This window comes from Rhineura floridana, chromosome 11, assembly GCF_030035675.1.
Source record: "Rhineura floridana isolate rRhiFlo1 chromosome 11, rRhiFlo1.hap2, whole genome shotgun sequence".
NCBI classification, from domain to species: Eukaryota; Metazoa; Chordata; class Lepidosauria; order Squamata; family Rhineuridae; genus Rhineura; species Rhineura floridana.
The window spans coordinates 31,057,524-31,082,373 of NC_084490.1; the positions used below are offsets into that span (position 1 = coordinate 31,057,524).

Consider the following 24,850-nt stretch of genomic DNA (forward strand, 5'->3'; position numbering starts at 1 on the left):
GAACAAAACAAAATGAAGGTGTTTCCCTGATATTAATAAATACAGAGTTCTAATGAATAGGGACTACCACACTAAAGACTGGTTTTTTTCCCCAAGCGCAGAACAAAAAATATGTTTGCACTTATAAAAGCATCAGTGGACAAATGGGCACAGATGGGTTAAGGCAATCCTTCAAGTAATCCTGTTGCGAACATTATTTATTATCACCTTGAATTTGGCCCTGTCACAAACTGGCAGCTAATGCAGATCTTTGAATACAGATGTAATAGGATCTCCCTCTTGTCAGCAATCGTGCTGCAGCAGTCTGCACTAAATATAGTTCCTGTACCAAGCACAAGGGAAATCCTACATAGGGTGTATTGCAGTAGTCTAACCTTTAAGTTCCCAGTTCACTCTACATTTAAGTTGAGGGAGGAAATGAATCTTCAGAATATTACAAATGTCATTGAAATGTGTGTGCAACCAATCTATTATTGCAAGTTAAGGGAGGTGATCACATCACTCTGGAAAAGAGTTGTTTTTCTCCAAGCACTAATAAATCATGCTTTCTTCATTAGCTCACCTACGGTGCATACGATGCTCCACTCAGGGGGAAAACTGTATTCCCTGCTTTGTACCAAATGTCACCGAGGGAAACGGCTCTGCACTTGGGGATTGTCCAGCTACTTCTGCATTTTGAGTGGACATGGGCTGGGCTCATTGTTTCAAATGATGATGCTGGAGAAAGCTTTGCACAGATTTTGACATCTCTGCTTGCTGAGAATAACATCTGTGTTGCCTACATGCACACATTTGGAGAAAAAATAAAATATTGGCATGAAGATGGCATGAAACTTCATTCAATGGTACATCAAGACATGATATTTACTACAGTCAATGTGGTCATTGTAAGTGGGGATACTAGCTCTCTGCAGGATCTTGTATATATGTTATCAAACATTTTCCGAGGGAAATATTTCGATAAGGTTTGGCTCGCAACACCTCGGTGGGATATCAGCCAAGAATGCATGTCAGACCACTTGTCTCCTTGTTTCCATGGTGCCTTGTCCTTCTCAGTCCACAGAAAACCAGTTCCAGGTTTTTACAACTTTCTCAAAAACCTAAAACCCGATGAATCCATGATGCACTTTATCTATACATTTTGGGAAACTTCATTCCAATGTTATGTTTTTGATGAAATGCAGGATTTTGAAAAAAAGTGTAGCGGAATGGAAAGAATTGGGATTAACCGCACACCTTTTTTTGAGCTGGATATGACTAGTGAAAGCTACGCTCTCTACAATGGTGTCTATGCCATAGCATATGCATTGCATAACATTCATACTTCAGGGCAAAACCTCATGAGGCATAGAGCAAAATTCAAACAGTTGATTGTTCAGACTTGGCAGGTAAACTCCATCCCCTCTAATTTGTTTGTATAAGTGCAATAATAATAATAATAATAATAATAATAATAATATGTATATCCCACCAACTAACACATAGAATTGTTGAAATTGTGTAATAATCTTTTTTATTAGGAAATCATCTGAAGACTGGTGTGTAGAGCCCTTGTATCCAGAGCACTGAGATCATCTGGAAGAGGGCTGTTAGTTGTCCCCCTTGTTACAGAGGTCAAACTGGTCTCAACCAGAAGTCTGGCTTTTCATGTAATTGGTCCTATTCTGTGGAACACTGTTCAAACAGGGATTCATCACGCATTCTTACTTTTGATGTTTAGGCGTTTCTTGAAGACTTTTTCTCTGCAGAGGTCTATGCAGCTGCTTAAAATGTTTTTTTGTCCCGAGTCATTTTAATGACTTTTGTATTGTTTTACATTGTTCTATATTATTCTACCCCACCCTGATGGCAGTATAGAAATACTTTTATAAATAAATATATAAATAAATGTGCGCATGAACTTCAGGGTCAACTATAGTGTACATGATTCAGTGGTAGATTAAGCAGAGGACAGGTCCAATTTTTGAGCTGTGTATAATGTACATTATTGAATAGAAGATAAAGCAGGGGACAAGTTCCATTTTGCAGACACTTGACTGTATTCTCTCCCAATTTAGCTCAACTCTTTCCTGGAAAACGTCCATTTTAACAATGGGGCTGGGCATGAAGTCTTGACTGAAAATGGGAGAGTCTCAGCTGGCTATGATATCATCAACTGGGTCGAAGTCCCCAATGGCACTTACCAGAAATTCCAAGTTGGGCATATTTCAGCAAGCCACGAGCTCACCATCAATGAGGATGCCATTGTGTGGAGTAAGATTTTTAACCAGGTAAGAATAAGCTGCACAGCCGAAGTCCACATATATGGAAACATCCTGTTGTTCAGACGTTGCTTGTATGGAATTCACATGTTTCTGGTATTGAAAAAAACCCAAATAAACTAACAAGACATTTTCTTGTCTCTGAACATTGTAGAACACGGGTAGAAAAAAATAAGCAGAATTTGTGGTAATAATGATAACCTCTTCAAAAGTTCCAAAAGGCATTGTGAAAAAAATGATGTGTGCCAAAACATAAAAAAAATGAAGAGAGTTATTACATTTGGTGGTAATTATACTTGGAAGTATATCCAATGAGGTTAACCAAAGTGGCATTATGGATAATTGAAAAGGATCAGTTCAGGTGATTCAGAAGTAGAATTTTACAAATAACGGTTTCAAATCTCCAATGTATCTTTCATTTTATAGCCTTGTGAAATGTAATTGTTGTGTGCAATTCCATGAATGGCTTCTCTTGTATCACAACAGGGAAAGAGATTTCCCTATATTAATTTCAGGACAGGGTTTTCAAGACTGCTGTTCTGCTAGCTTGTAAAGGCTGGTGTTACAGCCTTTCTTCTTTCTCATCTATAGACAAAGCCTCATTCCCAGTGTGTTGAGAGATGCCACTTTGGACAGCACAGGATGATCCAGGAAGGGCAGCCCACTTGCTGCTATGACTGTACTCCATGCCCAGAAGACATGTTTTCTAATAAGGCAGGTAAGTGAGAGGGCATGGATTTGCCCCAGGAACTGTTCAAACACTTATATATTCTCACAATCTTTCTGGAAATGAATTTTTAATCCCATAATACCTAAATCTATTATTTTGTCAATCCTCAAGTGAAGGAAAACTGATGCAACCTTTAGTGCCACATACAGATGCATTTTGAAATTTTGCAGGTAGTTAGTGAAAGTTGAGGTATCAAGGGAAACCCTAGAGTTTTGACTAATGTACATAAGAACATAAGAACATAAGAAGAGCCTGCTGGATCAGGCCAGTGGCCCATCTAGTCCAGCATCCTGTTCTCACAGTGGCCAACCAGGTGCCTGGGGGAAGCCCGCAAGCAGGACCCGAGTGCAAGAACACTCTCCCCTCCTGAGGCTTCTGGCAACTGGTTTTCAGAAGCATGCTGCCTCTGACTAGGGTGGCAGAGCACAGCCATCATGGCTAGTAGCCATTGATAGCCCTGTCCTCCATGAATTGGTCTAATCTTCTTTTAAAGCCATCCAAGCTGGTGGCCATTACTGCATCTTGTGGGAGCAAATTCCATAGTTTAACTATGCGCTGAGTAAAGAAGTACTTCCTTTTGTCTGTCCTGAATCTTCCAACATTCAGCTTCTTTGAATGTCCACGAGTTCTAGTATTATGAGAGAGGGAGAAGAACTTTTCTCTATCCACTTTCTCAATGCCATGCATCATTTTATACACTTCTATCATGTCTCCTCTGACCCGCCTTTTCTCTAAACTAAAAAGGCCCAAATGCTGCAACCTTTCCTCGTAAGGGAGTCGCTCCATCCCCTTGATCATTCATACATTTGCAATGACATTTCTCTAATATAATACATTTTGTATGTTATTTTCCATAATATATTCATTTCAGGTACCCCTTCCCCTAATATATGCAATTTTCCACACATGGTTTGGCTGGAGAACTGCATCACAAAATCCAGATAAGAGTGAATTTCAAAGGTGTTTCACTTCTCATAATGTTGTAGAAAGTGTGAATTTGATAGATTCAGCTGTAAATGTGAACAGAATCAAAATTTCTCCCTCATTGCTATCCAGGAGGTTACACAGCTCTGACTTCTTGTCAACCAGAACCCTGTGATCTCCCTTCCATTCTCCAACAGGATAATCATGTTGTTATGACTCTTGACCGCTCACTACCTTAAGCTTTTGTCATATCATGAGACCCTCTACATCTCAAGAAGAATATCATGACAACGGAGGATCCAGATTCCCCATTTATCAACCAGACTGGAAATAGCTGCAGAGAGCATATCTCCCTCTTTTTGTCCTAGATGTTAGAAAGAAATAGACAGACACCAAATGTGAATACTGGGCTGTGCCAGCCACCCCAACCAAAAGAAAATAATCTAAATAGTGAGTGGCAAGGGAGGAACCAGACCTGGCTCTGACAGCCCACTCAAGGAAAGTACTGAAGGTCTCAAAGGCAGAACACTAGATAGAGCAACCCATGGGCATTGCTTTATCTACATTAGTACTGGCCTTGGAATTTAAACCTGAAGAGGTCCACATCCAAAGGGTGCACTGGCAACAGGCAAAATGCAGACTTGATGTCGCATTTGGCCAAGAAAGCACCATCTCCCCCCCCTACGAACTACCCTGACCACCTCATCAAAAGATGTATAGCGCACAGAGGGACATTCATCTGAAATGCCATCATTAACTGATCCTCCTCTAGGGAACAATAGGTTATGGATGAGATGGTACTCACCAGGTTGCTTCTTCAGGACAATGCCCAAAGAAGAGACCTGGAGTTCTGGGAGAGGGGGGCATGGATAAGGGCCAGAAATTCAGTTGGCCTCTATCTACTTGGCAGGTTTTGCCAAAACAACAGATGCCAGTGGATGCACAGAGGCCTGGTTAGGGCATGAAATGGATGATCTGAGTCCTGAATATGGAATCTGAAAGCCATCAGAAAACTCACACCACAAGTAGTTGGCAGCTTTCCAATTAGGGTAAACCTGAAGAAGACAGGAAAGGGGGGCAACCTAATAGGGCTATTGGCCTTCCGCCGTACCTCCATCCACAGAAGACCATCTCTTGGGATTCTGCTGTTCACCACCCCTGTTTAAATTGTCACAAGTGGCTGGGATGGGCTCTTCCCCAGATGCCACAGGTGTGTTTAAACCGACAAGGGTTACGGATTCACCGACCTGAACTGTTATAGGCCCAAACGTCCTGCTGAGATTGAACCCACTGAGGCGTCTGACTTAAGCCAGAGGCTACTCCTTGACCCTGAACTAAACAATGCCCACTGTAAGCCCTGTTATTTATCGCTGGCTTGGCCGGGGTCATGCAGTGCAGCCACATCCCCTGGTGTTCAATGTCTCAGCGCATAGTTGGGTGTAGCACCACTCTCTGACAAAAGTTCTCATCATACTGCAACTATGCGGTACTCAATAAATCATAGCTACTTCTTTATCTTTTGCCTCTACCCCAACCTTGGCATTTTCCTCTGAGTCCCGAAAGAGCAGTGTGAAAATGTCTAAATATTCACCACACCATATCTTTTCCTTAGTGGCCTATGTAAGGTGATCACCCAAAGGGAGAGATGAGTCCCCTTGAGGATACACAACTGGAGTTACCTGCCCCACTGAAGATGTGCACGTTGCTCCCTCTTCCAACCGTACTACCCTAGCAACCAAACCAGGGATAAGATTAGTCTTAGAAGCTGTCCTGGCCAATCTTTTAGATAAGAGTCTATTACTCAGCCCTGCTTCAGGATCAGGCAAGGTCAGCCGACCCTTCCCCAATGCCTCAATCCGTGAGACCAGAGCACAGGGCATACCCAAATCCTCATCTTCATCCGAAGATGGGACAAGAGTGAATGAGTGTCTGACAGGTTGCTTGCCCACCTTGACCTCTTTCTTTTGCTGTGCCTCCTTTGAAGGCATGATAAAGCTTATCAACCCAACAATATACCAAGGAATGGAAGATTAGTTAGAGTCAGGTCCCTGAAAACCTGTATGCCTGAATTCCCTTAACAACCACCCAAAACACAGCCTCAATAGAAATGGGTAAAAGCGGGGGGGATTATTACAGTAGGGCCCCGCTTACCGGCACTCTGCTTCCCGGTGTTGTGCTAATGCGACGGCTTTCGTTTTCCATTTTAAAGCCGCTTTTGCCGCTTTTGTGGCATTTTGGCATCATTTTCGCACGACGCACCCCATTAAAGTCAATGGGGTTCCGCTTTATGGTGTTTTCCGCTTTATGGCGGGGGTCTGGAACAGAACCCACCTTATAAGTGAGGCCCTATTCTATGCTGAAGTTAAGGAAGTCCACCCAGGCCTGGCAGCCACACAAAAAATGGCCACCAAGGCCTAACCTTACCTAGATGGCCACCGTGCCCTGACTAGGCCTTAAATGTAGGCCCAAATAGGGCCACTGAGGCCTCGCCCATGACTAGGCCATGTGCTAGCTTCTCCCTCAGACCCACTCCAGGCAGGCCCAAGTACGTGTTGTCCTCACCCCCACCAGGCTGCAGGTGGCACACGGAGGCCCAAACAGGCCTCAGGCACACCCAGGCTGCAGGCCGCTGGCCACAAAAGCCGCTAGGCCCCAGGCACAAAAAGGCTGTCTTGGCCCATCAGGCTACCCACAAGAAGCCCAGAGCCAGTAAAACACCTCCCCAATCCAGCTGAAATGGGCCAAAGCAGCTGCAGCAGACGCCCCCCCCACTCACCGAAAAATGTGCCCACCTTTGGAGGGAAAGGTGGGCAAAGCCCAGACTGGCCGACTTGAGCAGGTACCAAAACTGTAGCTGCCACTGCACAGTAGGGGCCAAAGAAGGCCAAAGGGACTGTTCCACAGCTTCAAGGCTTGAACAGGCTCTGACAGCCACATTTGCCTGTTCCCTCCACCCAGCATCACCCCCCCTCTCTGCAGCAAACACAGAAGAGGTAGAGCTAAGGGAAGAGACTGCTTAAAAGGCAATCTCCCTGCCCCAGCTCCATTGGCCTGAAGACCCCATGTGACCTCCTTCCTCCTTCGGGTTAAACCACCCGAGTCTTCATTGTGTGAGGATAGAGGGTGAAGGCAAAGGTGCCCGCACATATAGTGGGAATGGCATCCACTGAGCATTCATTTTGTTATAGAATTTTGCATTAAGCATCTTTCATCCTAAAATACAGACTATTGAAGGGATATGCAAAGAAGATAAGGAGATTCGTTCATATCTTAAGCTCATTTCAATCCCATTGTTACTGTCTGCTTTTTCACCTGGTTTATATCCAAGAACTGTTTCAACTCTCAGTTTTAGGGTCATAAAACAAGTTTATATATTTTGCCTGCATATTGTTTTGACACAATCAAACTCAGTAAGAAATAAATAAATATAAATAATTATAAAAAGACTAGATGATCAGCTAGTAAAGTATTTACTGCTTATGGTAGAGATGAATGAAAGTATAAAGATGGTCCCAAGCCATGTAAGGCTTTATTGGTTAAAACCAGCACCTTGAATAGAGCTTGGAAACATACAGGTAGCCAATGCAATTGGGCCAGAATTGGTTTTATATGTTCGAACTGTCTGGCCCCATTAGCAATCTGGCCACTACATTTTGCACCAGCTGCAGTTTCCGAACCATCTTCAAAGGCAGCCACACATAGAGTGCATTGCAGTAATCTAACTTGGAGGTTACCAGAGTATGGACAACTGAAGCCGGGTTATCTCTGTCCAGATAGGGGCGTAGCTAGGCCACCAACTGAAGTCGGTAGAAGGCTCTCCGTGCCACCAAGGCTACCTGAGCCTCAAGTGACAGAGATGGTTCTAGGAGAACTCCCAAGCTATGAACCTGCTCCTTCAGGGAGAGTCCAACCCCATCCAGGACAGGTTGCACATCCACCATCTGGTCAGAATAACCACCCACTAACATCTCACTAGCATCTCAGTCTTGTCTGGATTGAGCCTCAGTTTATTAGCCCTCATCCAGTCCATTGTCGTAGACAGGTATCGGTTTAGCACATTGACAGCCTCACCTGAAGAAGGTGAAAAGGAGAAATAGAGCTGTGTGTCATTAGCTTACTGATGGCAATGCACTCCAAAGCTCCGGATGACTGTACCCAAGGATTTCATGTAGATGTTGAACAGCATGAGGGACAGAACTGACCCCTGTGGAACCCCATACTGGAGAGTTCAGGGGGCCAAACAATGATCCCCAAGCACCACCTTCTGGAGCCAACCCGCCAAGTAGGAGCGGAACCACCACCATGCAGTCCCTCCCACTCCCAACTCAGCCAGTCTTCCCAGAAGGATACCATGGTTGATGGTGTTGAAAGCCGCTAAGAGATCAAGAAGAATCAACAGAGTCACATTCTCCCTGTCTCTCTCCTGACAGAGGTCATCATACAGGGCGACCAAGGCTGTTTCCATGCCATAATGATAATGTCACTTTCACTGTCTTGTTCTCTGGCTTATCAGCCTGGCAATGTTAACTTGCACCTGACACATGACAGCACAACTCCTGCCTCAGCTGGAGATGCTGCTAACACTGTAGATCAAAAGAGATAAAGTTTAAAGTCTTGCAGTGAAGATGAAAGAAAAGCTAATATTCCAAGATGAGGAGTGCAGCTGGAAATCACTTTCCCTGCTAACTGGCATGTTTGAGCATCGGAAAGATGGGCATGTGACAGAAATTATGCAGTGTCAGGTTCCTTCCCATCATATCCTCCCTGATATTTATCAGGAAAGTGCAACTGTTGGCTTCTTTTCTTTTCCAAAGGACAGCTCATAGAGAAAATAATGGTTAAGACTTCCCAAGATAGGCAAGGCCACTTAGGAATAACATTAGCTTTTTGAAATGTGTTTCCATCCTATTGCCTGAGTTCTACATACTCTGCAAACATTATTGATAGTGTATAGATATAGTTTGAAGTAAAAAAATGTTCTCTTTTCCCCTTTTGAGTCTTTCCCCTTGAGTTTACTCAGTGTAAAATAGTAAAAGCTGTTAGAACCCATAGCAATGCCCAAACAGCAGCCATAAATCCAATGTAGAACCGATACTGCCTCATTAACAGATAATAGTCAGGATGAAAATTTCCAAAGAAGGGTAGGGATACAAACCTGTCTTGTCCATTTGATCCCTTCGCTTCTGTGTCTTCTTCTTTTCAGTGTGTAAGCCTGATGGCAAGGGCTGTCTCTCAGACATTTAATTCAATTCGTATCCAGCATTTCTTCATTACTGCATCACTATCTGAGCTGATGGATTGACTAATCAGGTGTGTATCTCTTTCAGACGCAGTTCATTGTGACAAGTGCCCTGAAGATCAATATCCAAATGAAAACAAGGACCAATGTATTCCCAAGGTTATAACTTTCTTGACGTATGATGAGCCCTTAGGGATCACTTTGGTTTCACTTGCTGTTTCCTTTTCTTTCATTACAATTTTTGTATTCCAAACCTTTCTCAGGAACTGGAATACTCCCATTGTCAAAGCCAACAATCAGAACCTCACCTGCCTTCTTCTCATCTCCATCCTGCTTTGCTACTTGTCTTCTCTCCTATTCATTGGCAAACCTGGGAACGCCACCTGCCTTCTCCGACAGGTAGCCTTCGGCATTGTCTTCTCTGTTGCAATTTCTTGTGTGTTGGCAAAAACAATCATTGTCATCCTAGCTTTCCTGGCCACAAAGCCAGGCAACAGGGTGAGGAAATTTCTAGGGCAGAAAGTAGCAAATGCCATTGTTCTTTTTTCTTCCCTCGTTCAAGTGGGCATTTGTACTGTTTGGGTGTCAACCTCTCCTCCCTTCCCAGATGCTGACATGCACTCACAGACTGGACACATCATACTGGAATGTAATGAAGGCTCCATCACCATGTTCTGCTGTGTACTGGGTTACATTGGCTTTCTTGCCATCATCAGCTTCATTGTAGCTTTCCTAGCCAGAAAATTGCCGGATACTTTTAATGAAGCCAAGTTCATCACCTTCAGTATGCTGCTGTTTTGCAGTGTTTGGGTGTCCTTTATTCCAGGCTACTTGAGCACTAAGGGGAAATATGTTGTGGCTGTGGAGGTTTTTGCCATCTTGGCTTCCAATACTGGACTATTGATTTGTATCTTCCTTCCAAAATGTTACATTATTCTTCTGAGAGCTGATCTGAATTCTAGGAAATTACTACAAGGAAACACATAATTATTAACTTTGATTCTAGAATTGTAGTTTCTTCCCACTAGGGATGGGTGACACTTTTGCCGAATTTAGATTTAGCACTGGATTATTCAGTGCTCTGTATATTCTTCACCTTTGTGGAGTGATATTGTTTGCTCAGAATTTCAGTGCCTTCCCCATAAATATTATCTCAAATATATTGTTCTTTAAATGATGTTACTCACAGCACAGCAGTACTGTTCTCTCTCTCTCTCTCTCTCTCTCTCTCTCTCTCTCTCTCTCCCGTGCCATCCACATGAATAATCCAAGCTTCAATCAAAAGGAAGCAAGCCAAGTCTTGCCCATGTTAAGGTCTCAGGGCTTGCGGCACTGAAAGCTGATTTTATTCATTCCTTTCCAAAATGAAAACAGCCAATGTTTGTTAACATGAAAACTGTCCAGCCTCAGTCACTGAGGAGGAGGTAGCAAAGCTACTTTCCTGTATCAATATTTCCTTTCAAAGTATCAATCTTTTCGACTTCCGGGAAGGGTGACTTCGCTTGTGCCTGCTTTTGGGACGGGCTCCCGCCTCAAAAGAAGCTTATTCAGATATAAATCAGTCAGAACATTTTTTTTTTTTGACTGATGATATTTCTCCTGGGCAGGGAGAAACGTAGAGATCAACCTCAAAGCCTGTTTTTGTTGGGAGGACTGGATTTCATTAATTTATGAGATAAGGTCCAGCCAACAATGCCGGACGGACTTCCTAACAAGCTCTATCTGCTTAAGCGATACGTTTATCTTTTCTTCAAAGAGAGAACGGACTAACAGGCAAGCACCCTTCTTTCTATTATTTTTTTTACTTGGTTTAAATTGTTGCAGCAAAAGGAGATTTGTCAGATTGATCAGCTTTGGACAACTTCTGGGTGAGATATAGCTCTTCTCTGTTATTCACGAGATTAACAGCTTATCTCTGTTTCTGTCGCAAAAAGCTGTCCTGGAAGTGCATTCTAAAGATAATAAACAGAAGAGGGATTTCTATTCCTGATTTCTATTCCGAGGAATATTATATTGTCTGGGACTATTCTCTTTTTGGTCTATTTTATTTTGACGAATCTGCTTCTTCACGACGCCACTAACTGTTTTGATGCTGGGAACTAAATTTGTTTTGCATTCTTGCACAAGAGAGATAAGGCAGGTTGCTCTGTTTATACTGTGATGTCATCAAGCCTGGAATATTAACCCAATTGTTGCTTAAATAAGAAGTGGTTCTTCTTTATTTTTGTTTTGCTTTGTTTTCGTGGTTTTAAAAATGGCAATCAAGAAAGTGGCTGAGAATCTGGAAGTAATTATGTTTCAGAAAATAATGGATGAGATTGAGATAACGAAACAAACCCTGCGACAGGGTAGTAAGGAGCTGAAAATTGAACTGAGCAAAATGACGCAGGAGTTTAAAGAAATAGGGGACCCTGTGAGAGAGGAGAATGAGATCAGAGATGAGAAAAGAAAAAATAAAGGGAAGATACAAGCCCTGGAGATTGGAACAAATGTGGAATTGGAAAAAGATCTGGAGTTTATGGATTTTAGAAATAAAATCTACTGTTTGGAATTTAACGTTATCTCTGAAGAAATTAATGAAGATATTAGAGATAAAGTTATCAATGGCTTGGATAATCTTCTGGACTGGAATGATGTGATGGAGCTTGATATAGAGAAAATCTATGGAATTAACTGCAGTCATGTGACAATGGAAAAACTCTTAAGAGATGAGCCAGTGCATTTTCTAAAAAAGAAGAACACAGATATGAATTTACAACAATGTTTCAGCAACTTATTCAGAATGGATGGCAAGAAAATATTTGGGATAGAGGAAATTCCCATCAGACTCTTATTATATGACTATGGCTACAACAGCAAGATTATTATGGAATACTGATAATGGAAGATTGGACACTGAAATTACTGGACTTAACAGGACTATTGAAGATGGAAGATGGAACTAATAGGGATAATGGAATAATGGCTATTGAAATTATTGGACCTAACAGATTCTGATGAGATGGATTAATCGAAATGTTTATTTGGACTATGATTATGACGATAAGATTATTATAATTATTAACGAGATGGATTAATTGACATGTTTATTTGGAGAAAAATTGATAGATATATTTCTTAAAGAATTGAAACCTCTCTTTGACTTTTTGTGGAAAGAATAAAGTAATGTTTATGAGATTTGATGATTAATTAAGATAACTACTGGAGGAAAGTGATTTTATAATATGATTTAAGAGACAGGATTGTTATATATTGTAGACCTATAACTGATTTGATATGTGACAAATGGGAAGTCAACATTTTATTTTTTTTGTTTAATCATTTTTGTTTTGTTTTGTTTTTTGTCTTTGAATGTTTTATGATTTTGTTTTCTATGTTTTATGAAAATTTGAATAAAAATTATTGTAAAAAAAAAAAAAACAAAGTATCAATCTTTTCTTTCAAAATGTCGATGTTTTCTTTCATTCATTGATATTTCCTTTCAAACTATCAATCTTATGAAAGAAGATGATATATTAAAGGAATTATTAATATTAATATTTCTTGGAGGGAAATTGGGCCAGTAAAAGCGGCAGAGAGTGGACAAAGAACGTACTCAAATCAATACTGCCTGTTAGGATGCTGTCTAAGCGGCACTGGCCAACAGATCCCATAGAAATATTACAAGGGCACAGGAGTTTTTTGAAGTGCCTTTGCTGAAATCCATTCTCATTAAGTTCTCCATTTGGGTTATATGGAGAAATTCTGTTTTTGTTTATCATTTGAACTTTGGCAAATATTTATCTCTTGTGATGTAAAAATGTTAAGTGTCCATGTTCAAGTTCTTGCGCTGTTTCTACAGTATGTCGTAGGCCTGTTTAGCAGTAGCTGTTTGGTGATGATCTGAAAGTGGGGAAAGATTATAACATTTAGTATTTTCATATGGAGTCTGAGTGATGTAAAATTTCATTTTCACTGGACTGACAAACAGACTCTGCCAAGCTGAAGGTTTTAGTTAGTGACAAGAGGGTGATAAATTGTCACTTGGGAGAAATCTTTTCCATTGGAGAAAGCCCGTTCGTGTTGGAAATGTAAAGCGAACACCATCAAAAGCTGAAGTGAAGGTGGATAGCTGTGGCCTGAACATTAATATGTCCTTCTTGATGCGATCACTATCATGTGCTGGTGATGATAACAAAAGGTCTGTTGAATCATCTTTTGAATTAAGCCACTGCATGGGATTAAGGGATGAATTTTCAGATTGAATAGAGATACTTGACCAGCAGGGCGAACCGTAGGATAAATATTACCCTATGCGAGGAGTGCATTTGGTGCTCCCACCTCTGGTCAGCTTTGCATGGCCACCCAGAGGGTTTATGGGGCCTGGAGCAGGTGTCATTTTGTGGGCCCTGCTGCTGCCCCCTACAATGACCCATGCAAGCATGTACAGAACTGGAGGTGGCATACAAGAATTATTGCACACATGGACCACATGTTAGAATTCTCACCTGAAGCTCCTCCTTGTCCTGGGATAAAGCAGAAGGATAGATATGCTTCATTTGTTCTTACATGCAGATAAGGGAATAGGGATCAGGCTGTGTTTTCCCTGAGTGCCACCTCCAAATTCCAAACCTCTCTTGGCAGTGCTCAGTCTGACAGGTCTTCTCGTTGTGGCCTGCTGCTGGACTTCTTCACTACTCACTAACTCGGGATTCCTCCCTCAAGGCCTGGCCTCACACTATGCCTCCACCTATCCTTCTGGTAACTGCCTATCCATGGAGAGCAACATTGCTCAGAATCTTCATCTCTCAGCTGCCGTGCTACTGTTTGCACAAGCCAATGCTCTAAAAACCACATTCTGAGCAGTGACAGTGCACTCTGCAGCACAGCAGAACGATCACAGGTTTTACCTTTAATGTATTTGTTTTGTTTTGTGGCAGTTCCTACCTTTTGGAAAGCAGTCTTTATGTTAGAATATCCATTATTTATATATTTAAACATAAGAGAGAAAAGTTATAAATAAAAAAGCTACCCAGCTGACCTCTGTTTCTAGCATTTGAAGTGGTAAGTGCTCGGTAACGTTGCCTCAAAGGAAAGCTGTGTTCCACAGTTTTGAACCTAGCACATAGAGAGTCAAGGTACTCCTTTGTGGCCACAGCATGGTGTTCTGGTCCAAGAGGATGGTGTCCCAGACCAGGCATGGAACACAGTTGGGGTTCAGCCATTGTGCTTTGGTCCAGGGGCTGGGGAGATACGGCATGCTGTGGGAACGCCTCCTGCCAACGCTTTAATATGCTTCATTGGTACAGCACCCGCCACAGGTTTTGGTCCTTCATTTGGGAGGCAACGACCTGGGAATCTTGAAGAGAAAAGCCCTTATCATTCAGGCTTGCTTGTTCTTTGAGGCCATACGTAGAAGGTGGCCTGGGACTGTCATTGTTTGGTCCGATATTCTCCCCAGGAGGATTTGGAGGGGTGGGATTGACCCCGGGAGCCTGAACAAGGCTAGTCGAAAAGTAAATAGGAAAGTCTGGCTCACCCTTGCTGATAGGCAGAGTGAGGTAATACATCATCCAGAGGTGAAGTGTGACAGGGCTGATCTTTACCGGCCAGACAGTGTTCATACGTCTGACTTGGGTAATGATCTGTTTCTGACTGATCTGCAGAGTGCCCTGCATATATTTATTTGGTGCAGGTGGGAGAAGAGGGACTAAGGTGAGGCTTGTCCACTTCTGTGGTGGATATATGTGGGGATTTCACAGGGCAGGGTTTGGTGAGCACCCTTAGGCACCCTTTAAGGTGATCGGTGGGTTCTGAGGCCTACCTTCCGGGTAGTGAGGCTGGTTGGCAGGAAAAGGCTAATCTTTGGGGCTAACCTGTAACACCCACTCAGAGTTGTGTGGCCCTGAGGGGAGGTGGAACAGGAATACCTCTCTAACCACCCTGCAGGGATGGCTTCCAAAGGAGGGGATTGGGCTTGGACCACCCCCTTTTCCATGGCAGGGTGTCATTGCCCAATTGGGTAAGATTTACGTCCCACATTTTTCTCTGCAGATCATTTATTATAGAATCAAATACTTAATTGTCTTTATTTGAATAAACATGGCCCTTGATATACCCACATTTCATCTTGTGTTGCCTCTTCATTTCCTGGCTATGGCCTGCAACTATAGACCACTCTTCATCCACAAGATTTTTTATTTTATTTATTTATTATTTGATTTATATCCCGTCCTTCCTCCCAGCAGGAGCCCAGGGTGGCAAACAAAAATGCTAAAAATGCTTTAAAACAGCATAAAAACAGACCTTAAAATACATTAAAACAAAATGTTAAAAACATTTTTAAAAGCTTTAAAAAAGCTTTAAAAAAGGGTTAAAATATATTGTTTTTTAAAAAGCCATATTAAAAAGCAATTCCAATACAGATGCAGACTGGGATAGGTCTCAACTTAAAAGGCTTACATCCAAAAGTTCTCCTTGATGCCCATGACACTTCATACCGACAAGATGGAGGCACTGTTGGTGTGGAAGCTGGCTGACCTGCATGGAGTGATATGACTGGTCCTGGATGGGGTTGTAATCTTCCTAAATGGCCAAGCTTGTAACTTGTAGCTTCTCTTCGACTTAGCACTGACTGTAAAATTAGAAGTGGTAGCTGTCTCTATTTTGAAAAGTTGCTGGGGACACAAGTCACAAAATGGCTGTTGTGGTGGTGTAGCATCACCAAAACGTGGGTGTGACATCTTAAATGCATAAAAAGAGACAGGACCACAAAACAGTGCAGGCATGCCTGTCATCAGTGGGGAAGAGGGCACCTATGATATTCATTGCTGCATGTAAAATGAAAAGCTACATGCACATTTCATGTGTTCATAAAGGAAGGGAGGGTGTCCAATGCAGGCATCCAATGATATATAGGTATGTCTATGGCAGTCTGTGCTCAATATAGGTGAGGGCAAGCCAGTGCAAACAGGGAGTGAGGAAAAAAAGCACACAACATCAAATACATTCTAGATTTCTGAGGGGATATATTGAGAACTTTTGTGGACACTATAGGAGGAACTGATGGAAATAATGGGGCCTGTACACGCCATGTTGTCAACCTCTGCACTACTGTATGTGGGACTCGATTTCAAAATCCAACAGAAACCCTAACTGATGAAGCATGTGGGCACTGAATTGCTGGAGGTGAGGGGGTCAAGGTCATTAGAGCATAATATGCTAAATTGGTACCAATTGCACTTTCAGAGGCCCATCTCATGTACCTAGCTACTGTGGTGGCTGGAGGACAGACAAAATAAAGAACTTCTTCATGCAATGCAGAGTTAAACTATGGAATTCATGGAGTTTAAGGCTGTCAATGGCTACTAGCCATGATGGTTATGCTCTGCCCCCATAGTCAGAGGCAGTATGCTTCTGAAAACCAGTTGCTGGAAGCTAAAGGAAAGGAGAGTGCTCTTGCACTCAGGTGCTGCTTGCAGGCTTTCCCCGGACATCTGGTTAGCCACTGTGAGCACAGAATGGTGGACTAGAAGGGCCACTGGCCTGATCCAGCAGGCTCTTCTTAAGTTCTTATGTGGCTCCATGTCAGTGGGGCATTTGAATCTGCTCTGGGTTTTAGTCTAAACTTCCAAGGAACTGGGGTAGTGGAATCCAGTCTGGGTTATAGTCTGAACTTTCAAGGAGCTGTCTAAGGTGTTGAAACCTATTCTTGCATTGGATTCAGCTATAATGGTAGGTAGGTATGAAAGGCAGGGCTTTGGCAGTGAAATCCCCATACTAGGAAACTCCATTGTTTCAGGGTTATGCATGGTCTTGACCCTGTTGGTTTTTAAATGCACATCTTGTTTCCAAAATTGCAAATTATGTAAATTCACCTTTAAATGTGAACAGCTGCAAAACTGAGGGACTGGGGAAGACCAGACCTGGGAGTGAGTACCTGAGCATCTGCGTGATTGCTTGCTTGCTCCTTGGGGTTACTGACTCTTGAGACAGCTGAAGTCGCTGATAAGTGCTGCAAGGACTAGGAACCCCTGCCTGGCCCTGACTCCAGAGAGAGGCTGCAGTCAATCTTGTAGCCTCTTTCATCAGCTCCTGGCTGGGTCAGGGGACATAAAAGCCCGGCTGCCCTTGGGACACCAAAGGGGATCATCCCTTGGGGAGCCCCTTAGGGAGTCCCTAAGGTGAGGGTGCTACCCCTTCGATTTTTATTCTTTTTAAACCAAACTAGAGGAGATTGGTAGTGGGGAGTGTCTATGGCACATGTGTAGTTCCTGTTTGTGCAGAGCTTGGAAAAGTTACTTTTTTGAACTACAACTCCCATCAGCCCAATCCAGTGGCCATGCTGGCTGGGGCTGATGGGAGTTGTAGTTCAAAAAAGTAACTTTTCCAAGCTCTGAATTTGTGCAGTGAACCGAATGATATGAGAACGTCGCCAGATGCCTTCAGCGTGAGAGTCTGCAACTGGCAGAAGGTTGGTCCTCCCTGAGTGTGAGATAAGGGCGGGAATAGATGTGCCCTGCGTAAAAGACATTGAGTGGGTCTGACTGTTCCCAATTCTTTCAGAGGCCTCCTGGGATTACTGGTTTGGGTAGGTTTTGTTGGTGGGCTCTGTTGTGCCTATACCAGTTTTGGAGGAGTCTTAGTAAAGCGGAACAACGGTGATACCATCCCAATTTCAGTGATCATGATTAGAGGGAAATATAGCCATGGGGAGGTGGTGAGCTACCATAGTAGATGAGAGTAAGTGTATATATGCCTTGTTTCTTGCTCCTACTCATGGATGGGTTACTTGTTGCTCATCTGCTGTGCCCACTAACCTGTGGGGGCACCATTGTTTAAGTCAGATTGGTACACAATCGGTACACACTAATTCATAATTTGTTCATAAATAAAGGTGCTGATTTGGTTTGCATTACCGAGAGCTGGGTAGGTGAGCTGGGAGGAGTTGATCGGACCCAGCTATGCCCATCTGGATACTCAGTGCAACACCAGCACAGGCTGCCGGGTTGGGGGGAAGTTGCTATGGTCTACAGAACTTCAATCTCTGTCACCAGGAAACCAGTCTGTCTAGACTGGGCAGAAATTAAATGGAAATTTAAAACAAGAGTAGGGATGTTGAATAATCAACAGGAGAACACACTGACTGACCGAGATGAAATAAAAGGAAGATGGAAGCAATACACTGAAGAACTCTACAAAAGAGATGCCAGGATGACAGATTCATTCACGGAGGAACCATATGATGAAGAACCAGACATTTTAGAATGTGAGGTGAAAGCTGATCTTAAAACACTTGGAAGAAACAAATCACCAGGAACAGATGGCATACCAATAGAGTTGCTACAAGCTACTGAGTCTGAATCTGTCCAGGGTTTGACAAAAAAAATGACATGAAATATGGACAACTAAGCAGTGGCCCACAGACTGGAAGCATTTAATATATATCCCAATTCCAAAGAAAGGGGATCCCAGGGAATGCAGTAATTATTAAACTATTGCCTTAATATCCCATGCAAGTACAGTAATGCTCAAGATTCTACAACAAAGGCTCTTCCCATATATGAAGCGAGAAACGCCAGACATCCAAGCTGGATTTATAAAGGGAAGAGGCACCAGAGATCATATCGCAAACATACATTGGATAATAGATTGGAGCAAGGAATTTCAGAATAAAATCACCCTGTGCTTTATAGATTACAGCAAAGCCTTTGACTGTGTAGATCATAAAAAACTGTGGGATGCTTTAAAAGAAATGGGGGTGCCACAACATCTGATTGTCCCAATGTGCAACCTATACTCTGGATAAGAGGCTACTGTAAGGACAGAATATGGAGAAACCAATTGGTTCCCAGTTGGAAAGGGTGTGAGATAGAGGTTTATTTTATCACTCTGTTTAATTTATACGCAGAACATATCATACAAAAAGCTAGATTGGACCAAGATGAAGGAGGCGTGAAAATTGGAGGGAGAAACATCAATAATTTAAGATATGCAGATGATATCATACTACTAGCACAAGAGGAAAGCACAAAAGCAGGACTACAGCTGAATGTCAAAAAGACTAAAGTAATGACAACAGAAGATTTATGTAACTTTAACATTGACAATGAGGACATTGAACTTGTCAAGGATTATCAATACTTTGGCACAGTCATTAACCAAAATGGAGAGAATAGTCAAGAAATCAGAAGAAGGCTAGGACTGGGGAGGGCAGCTATGAGAGAACTAGAAAAGGTCCTCAAATGCAAAGATGTATCACTGAACACTAAAGTCAGGATCATTCAGACCATGGTATTCCTGATTTCTATGTATGGATGTGAAAGTTGGACAGTGAAAAAAGCAGATAAGCAAAAAATCAACTCATTTGAAATGTGGTGTTGGAGGAGAGCTTGGCACATACCATGGACTGCAAAAAAGGCCAATAATTGGGTGTTTGAACAAATTAAACCAGAACTATCACTAGAAGCTAAAATGATGAAACTGCGGTTCTCACACTTTGGACAAATCATGAGAGGACATGATTCACTAGAAAAGACAAAAATGCTGGGAAAAACAGAAGGGAGTAGAACAACAGGAAGGCCAAACAAGAGATGGATTGCTTCTATAAAGGAAGCCACAGATCTGAACTTACAAGATCTGAACAGGGTGGTTCATGACAGATGCCAGAGACCGCCTTGACTGTGGGGTGTTGTTTAGGGGCTTCTGTTTGGGTAAATGTTTAATTTCTGATGGTTGATTTTTTGTTTTGTTGTTATTGGGATTATGCTTCTATATTTTATTGTTGGATTTTATTAGGAATTATCAATTTATCGTATGTTTTTTAACATGTTTTTTTTAATTTACTGACTATTCGAATATATTTCTTACAGTGAATTGTATAACTTTTTTTCTGTTCATGTTGTGAGCCACCTTGTGCATAAATTGTTATGGAAAGGTGGCATACAAATAAACAGTGATGATGGTGATATTTGATAAATTTGCTTATAATTATATTGTTGCACGCCTCCCCAATCTCCAAGCAATGAGATCTCAGAGGTCCCTGCACTCATCCAGGGTTTGGTTTCCTTTGGGAAGAAGACCAGCGGAGACTGTGGTGTCTTTATGAAATATGGTTTACACACATTCCAACCTGAGCTTAGGATGGAAGGGTTCAAGGCATCAGCAGTCCAATATCCAGCTTTTCCAGCTTTATTACAGGAGGCATCCTATAGCCATGATGCAGACAGACAGCCTCTCTGCCTGCCTCCAGTTCCCAGGCATTCTCTAGACAATTCTAAAAACACTCAAAGCACAAACTTCTGCTAGCCGCCAGGAAGGGGGGGGGAGAGGCTCTCCTGAAGAGTTTCAATGACAAAAGGGTCTTTCTGGCCCATTCACCAGTTGCTGGGCAACTAATAGACCCATTTTCCTACCTGGCTAATCTATTAGCTTAACAAAAGAGAGACTCATCTGACCAGCAGAGCAAGTTCCTCATTCCAAGGCACAGGATTATAAATCAGAGGCTGGAAAGGGGACACACAGGGACCATCCATTCCAACCCCAAACTCATAACAATATTCTACCTAAAATAGTGGCCCATATTTTAAAATCCTGATTAAAAAAGGAGATGCTGGCACTCATACATTGATAAAAATGTGGTGAGTGTCAGCACAAAATGCTTGCCATGGGTAGAAAAAAATAGGTACTGGTACTGCTTATGGCTGGGTACTGTAAAAAAAAGCACTGACTACCATTAGTACCTTTTCCCATGTATTTGGAAACTTTGCATAAAGTTTGCATAAAGTTAGGAAGACTTTGCATAATTACTTTAATGTGTCTAATAATTGATTTTCAAGTTCTTTTGAAAAGTTCTTATAATATTATGTAATATTCTTATAATATTTGGCTGGAAAGCCACCAGGATCAGGGGCTTTATTATTCTTCAGTAGCTGATTTGCTTAATTCAAAAGATGATCCATTTTTTTATCATTACCACCGAAGGATAGTTATCACATCAAGGATTGCACAATCTTCACAACATTAAACTACCCTTACAACAAGTAGTTGGCACCTGCCCTGGAACCAATATTTTCAGATAAGAATTTTTTGCTGGCGATATTGGGCCCAACTTTAAGATTATGGCAAGAGATCACTTGGGGAGGGGGGTATGATTAAACAAAAGGATTGTTGTCAGGGACATATAAGATTTTGATGGACATTAGGAAAATGAGTATAATTTCTAGAGTGAGATAGGAGAGAGTTCTAGGAAAACCCAGACCCATACCACAACAGAATAAGATTTGGTTTCAGATGGATAAATTATCATTATACTTGTCAATTAGAGAAGCTCAATATGTTATTGAGGTGGCACCTTACATGGGTGAGGTTAAATAAAATCAATGTGGTTGATCAGTTTTAATGTGGAAATAATACACAGGAAATGCTTATTTATTACATATGTGGTGGGAATGCCCAGTTGTCATGCCTTTTTGGAGGCAAATAATGCAATGCATATTAGATATTATTGCACATGTGATAAGATCAACTTCTATGATGCTATCTTTCAATGTGGTCAGATAAAACTTTATGACAAATTTGAGACTGCTAGTCAGTATTATGCGGGTTGGCACAACAATTATATGGGCAAGGATATGGAACTGTTTACAGGCCCCAAGAGAAAGGGAATGGTTGAAAAATGTATAGAATTGGCAGTAATGGATTAGTTGACGGAGTTGGTTAGATGAAGGGAGGGCACAGTGGGGAGAATGGATTTTGCTAAAAGATGGAATTATTTCATCATGTATTGGAATCAGAGCTTGGAAAAGTTACTTTTTTGAACTACAACTCCCATCAGCCCAATCCACTGGCCATGCTGGCTGGGGCTGATGGGAGTTGCAGTTCAAAAAAGTAACTTTTCCAAGCTCTGATTGGAATGCAAGATATAGAAATGTAAGATCAGAAATATATATATTGTATGTAATTGTATCGAGGTTACAATTTTCATTTGATATGTTTTGATATATCATGTTTCTAGGATGAAATTGTAAGACTGAAAATGAAAAGCCTTTAGCTTTGTCATTTTGTTTACTTGATACATAAATGTAATAGGTATAATATTAATACTTTTAAAAGGTGAGCTCAGTATTCAGGCCACAGTTATTCACTTTTACCTCACCTTTCTCTGTTCTGTAATCCATAACTTCAACATCAACTGACTTTCGCCAACTGAAGTTATTTCTCCCAACTGACAGTTAATTGCCCTTTCTTCATTGACTAGGATCTCCATATAAACAGAGCCTGTTATTTCCCAGAATTTACCTGATCCAGGCCTTTCTATATATAGTAAATATAATCACAACCCCCCTCCCAGCACCAGTTTCAGAATCTTGTCACTAAGCAGCTATTGTTAAACAGGCCGGCTACATAGTGACAGAACAAGGCCTTGACCCCTGGTATTTAACATTTTAACATATTATTACAGAATATTTCACAAAGTTCAGAACATAAGCAGACACAGCATTTCTCCACATTATCCAAATATAAAATAAGTTAGATTTTAGCAGAGGCACCTCAAGAATTTCCTATGAGATTTTGTAACCTGAACATGTGTACCTTGCAAAAACATTAGAGAATCAATTAAAATTTTAGAGTCACAGTTTATAATTATGTGTTCCTCTGAGCATTTCCCTAGAATTGAGATCAGGTCTCAATGTAATAATGTAACATTTTGGGAGAAAGATGCAAACAAGTACTCCAGTATTGGAAGGCAAGATGGCAAAAACCTCCACAGCCACAATGTATTTTCCCTTGGTACTCAGGTAACCTGGAATAAAGGACACCCAAACACTGCAAAATACTAGCATGCTGAAGGTGATGAACATGGCTTCATTGAAAGTGTCAGGTAATTTTCTGGCTAGGAAAGCAACAGTGAAGATGATGATAGCGAGAAAGCCAATGTAGCCCAATACACAGTAGAACATAGTGGTGGAGCCTTCATTACATTCCAGTATGATGTGTCCAGTTTGTGAGTGCATGTCAGCATCTGGGAAGGGAGGAGAGGTTGACAGCCACACAGTACAAATGCCCACCTGAATGAGGGAACAAAAAAGAACAATGGCATTTGCTACTTTCTGCCCTAGAAATTTCCTCACCCTGTTGCCTGGCTTTGTGGCCAGGAAAGCTAGGATGACAATGATTGTTTTTGCCAACACACAAGAAATTGCAACAGAAAAAACAATGCCGAAGGCTACTTGTCGGAGAAGGCAGGTAGCCTTCCCAGGTTTACCAATGAACAGAAGGGAAGTAAGGTAGCAAAGGAGGATGGAGATGAGAAGAAGGCAGGTGAGGTTCTGGTTGTTGGCTCTTACAGTTGGAGTATTCCAGTTCCTTAGAAAGGTTTGGATCACAAAAAGTGTGATCAAAGAAAAGGAAATAGAAACTGAAGTTAAAGTGATTCCTAAGGGCTCATCGTAGGTTAGGAAAGTTATAAACTTGGGGATACATTGGTCCTTGTTTTCATTTGGATATTGATCTTCAGGGCACTTGACACAATGGACTGCATCTGAAAGGGATACATAAACATTGAGTCAGTCCATCAGTTTATATAATGATGCAGTGATGAAGAAATCCATACTTCATGCTGTACAATAATTGCACCCATTCCATTCAACATGCTGACATGTATTTAACAAAGGAGATGACACCAAAGTGAGAGCAGCAGTGACCCAAAGCCAGTCACATCAATTAAAATTATGAGAGAGGCCCTGCCATCAGGATTACAAACTGAATAAGAAAAGACACAGAAGCAAATAGGGACAAAAGTACAAGATAGTCTCACATTCCCACCACTCTTGGGACAATTTCATAACACTTGTTATCAACTAACAACACATGTATTTTGTAGAATAAGAAGGTGGGGAAAATCTGAAAAATAATAGATGCTGCTAATAATGTTTTCCTGAATTTAAGATTCAAAAATGAGAAAACCGAGAGCACCAAAACAGTCAGATCTTTCCTTCCATACCCATCAGGAAAGGGGGGATGTTTTCCAGGAAATGCACATTTAATCAGATTACCAGAGGAAGATGCTTCCTGGACACTGCCTCTATTATTTCCAGAGGTAATTAATGCTAAATAATGGTGTCTACTTGCATTAGATATGGTAGAAGTTTCAGGTACCAATTATGCTTGCACTTACATGGTTGATTATGTTGAATGGTTTCTGAAATAAGCAGCATCAGCAATGCAAAATATATTTGGCAGCAATGACTAGAGTTCCGTTGATATACCAGATTTCTTTCACTTGACAATTGTTCAAATAATAGATCAAATTAAAAATATTTTTGTGAGAATATATAGCTGTTTGAACAGATCCTGAGGCAAATCTGTGCCCTCTCACATACCTATCTCATTAGAAAACATGTCTTCTGGACATGGAGTGCAGTCATAACAGCAAATGGGTTCCCCCTCCTGAACCATCCTGTGATCTCCAAAGTGACATCTCTCAACACACTGGGAATGAGGCTTTGTCTAATGATAAGAAAGAGGAAAGGATATAGCACCAGCCTTTATAAACATTATAGCAGTATTGAAATGTGGAAAACTCACACTTGGAATTAACGAAAGGAGATCTGTTTCCCTTCTGTGATATGGTTCAAATAACAGAGGAAGTACACACTATAATTTTATTTCACAAAGCATCGAAAAGCAATGATACTTTCACAGTTTGAAAATATT

At 41.6% G+C, this 24,850-nt stretch overlaps 2 protein-coding genes across 2 annotated transcripts; one reads left to right on the forward strand and one right to left on the reverse strand.

The window, feature by feature from the left end:
• The first annotated feature begins 1,208 nt into the window (after positions 1 to 1,208).
• On the forward strand, positions 1,209 to 10,141 carry LOC133367735 (vomeronasal type-2 receptor 26-like). The gene is made up of 4 exons (XM_061591835.1): positions 1,209 to 1,388; positions 2,058 to 2,270; positions 2,853 to 2,979; positions 9,243 to 10,141. Exons 1-4 carry the CDS (start codon positions 1,209 to 1,211, stop codon positions 10,139 to 10,141), a joined length of 1,419 nt encoding a protein of 472 aa, XP_061447819.1.
• A 12,623-nt stretch (positions 10,142 to 22,764) lies between these two features.
• On the reverse strand, positions 22,765 to 24,592 carry LOC133367736 (vomeronasal type-2 receptor 26-like). Its single transcript, XM_061591836.1, has 2 exons — positions 24,517 to 24,592; positions 22,765 to 23,675 (listed from the first exon to the last, which is right to left on the reverse strand). Exons 1-2 carry the CDS (start codon positions 24,590 to 24,592, stop codon positions 22,765 to 22,767), a joined length of 987 nt encoding a protein of 328 aa, XP_061447820.1.
• Positions 24,593 to 24,850: the final 258 nt, after the last annotated feature.

Bases quoted from the DNA above. Each gene is read 5' to 3' on its own strand.
- LOC133367736 (XM_061591836.1), bottom strand. From the start codon at position 24,592: ATGGTTCAGGAGGGGGAACCCATTTGCTGTTATGACTGCACTCCATGT. The intron at 23,676-24,516 runs GTATGTGAGAGG...TATCCCTTTCAG, and splicing joins CATGTTTTCTAATGAGATAG to ATGCAGTCCATTGTGTCAAG.
- LOC133367735 (XM_061591835.1), top strand. From the start codon at position 1,209: ATGGAAAGAATTGGGATTAACCGCACACCTTTTTTTGAGCTGGATATG. The intron at 1,389-2,057 runs GTAAACTCCATC...CTCCCAATTTAG, and splicing joins TGATTGTTCAGACTTGGCAG to CTCAACTCTTTCCTGGAAAA. The intron at 2,980-9,242 runs GTAAGTGAGAGG...TATCTCTTTCAG, and splicing joins CATGTTTTCTAATAAGGCAG to ACGCAGTTCATTGTGACAAG.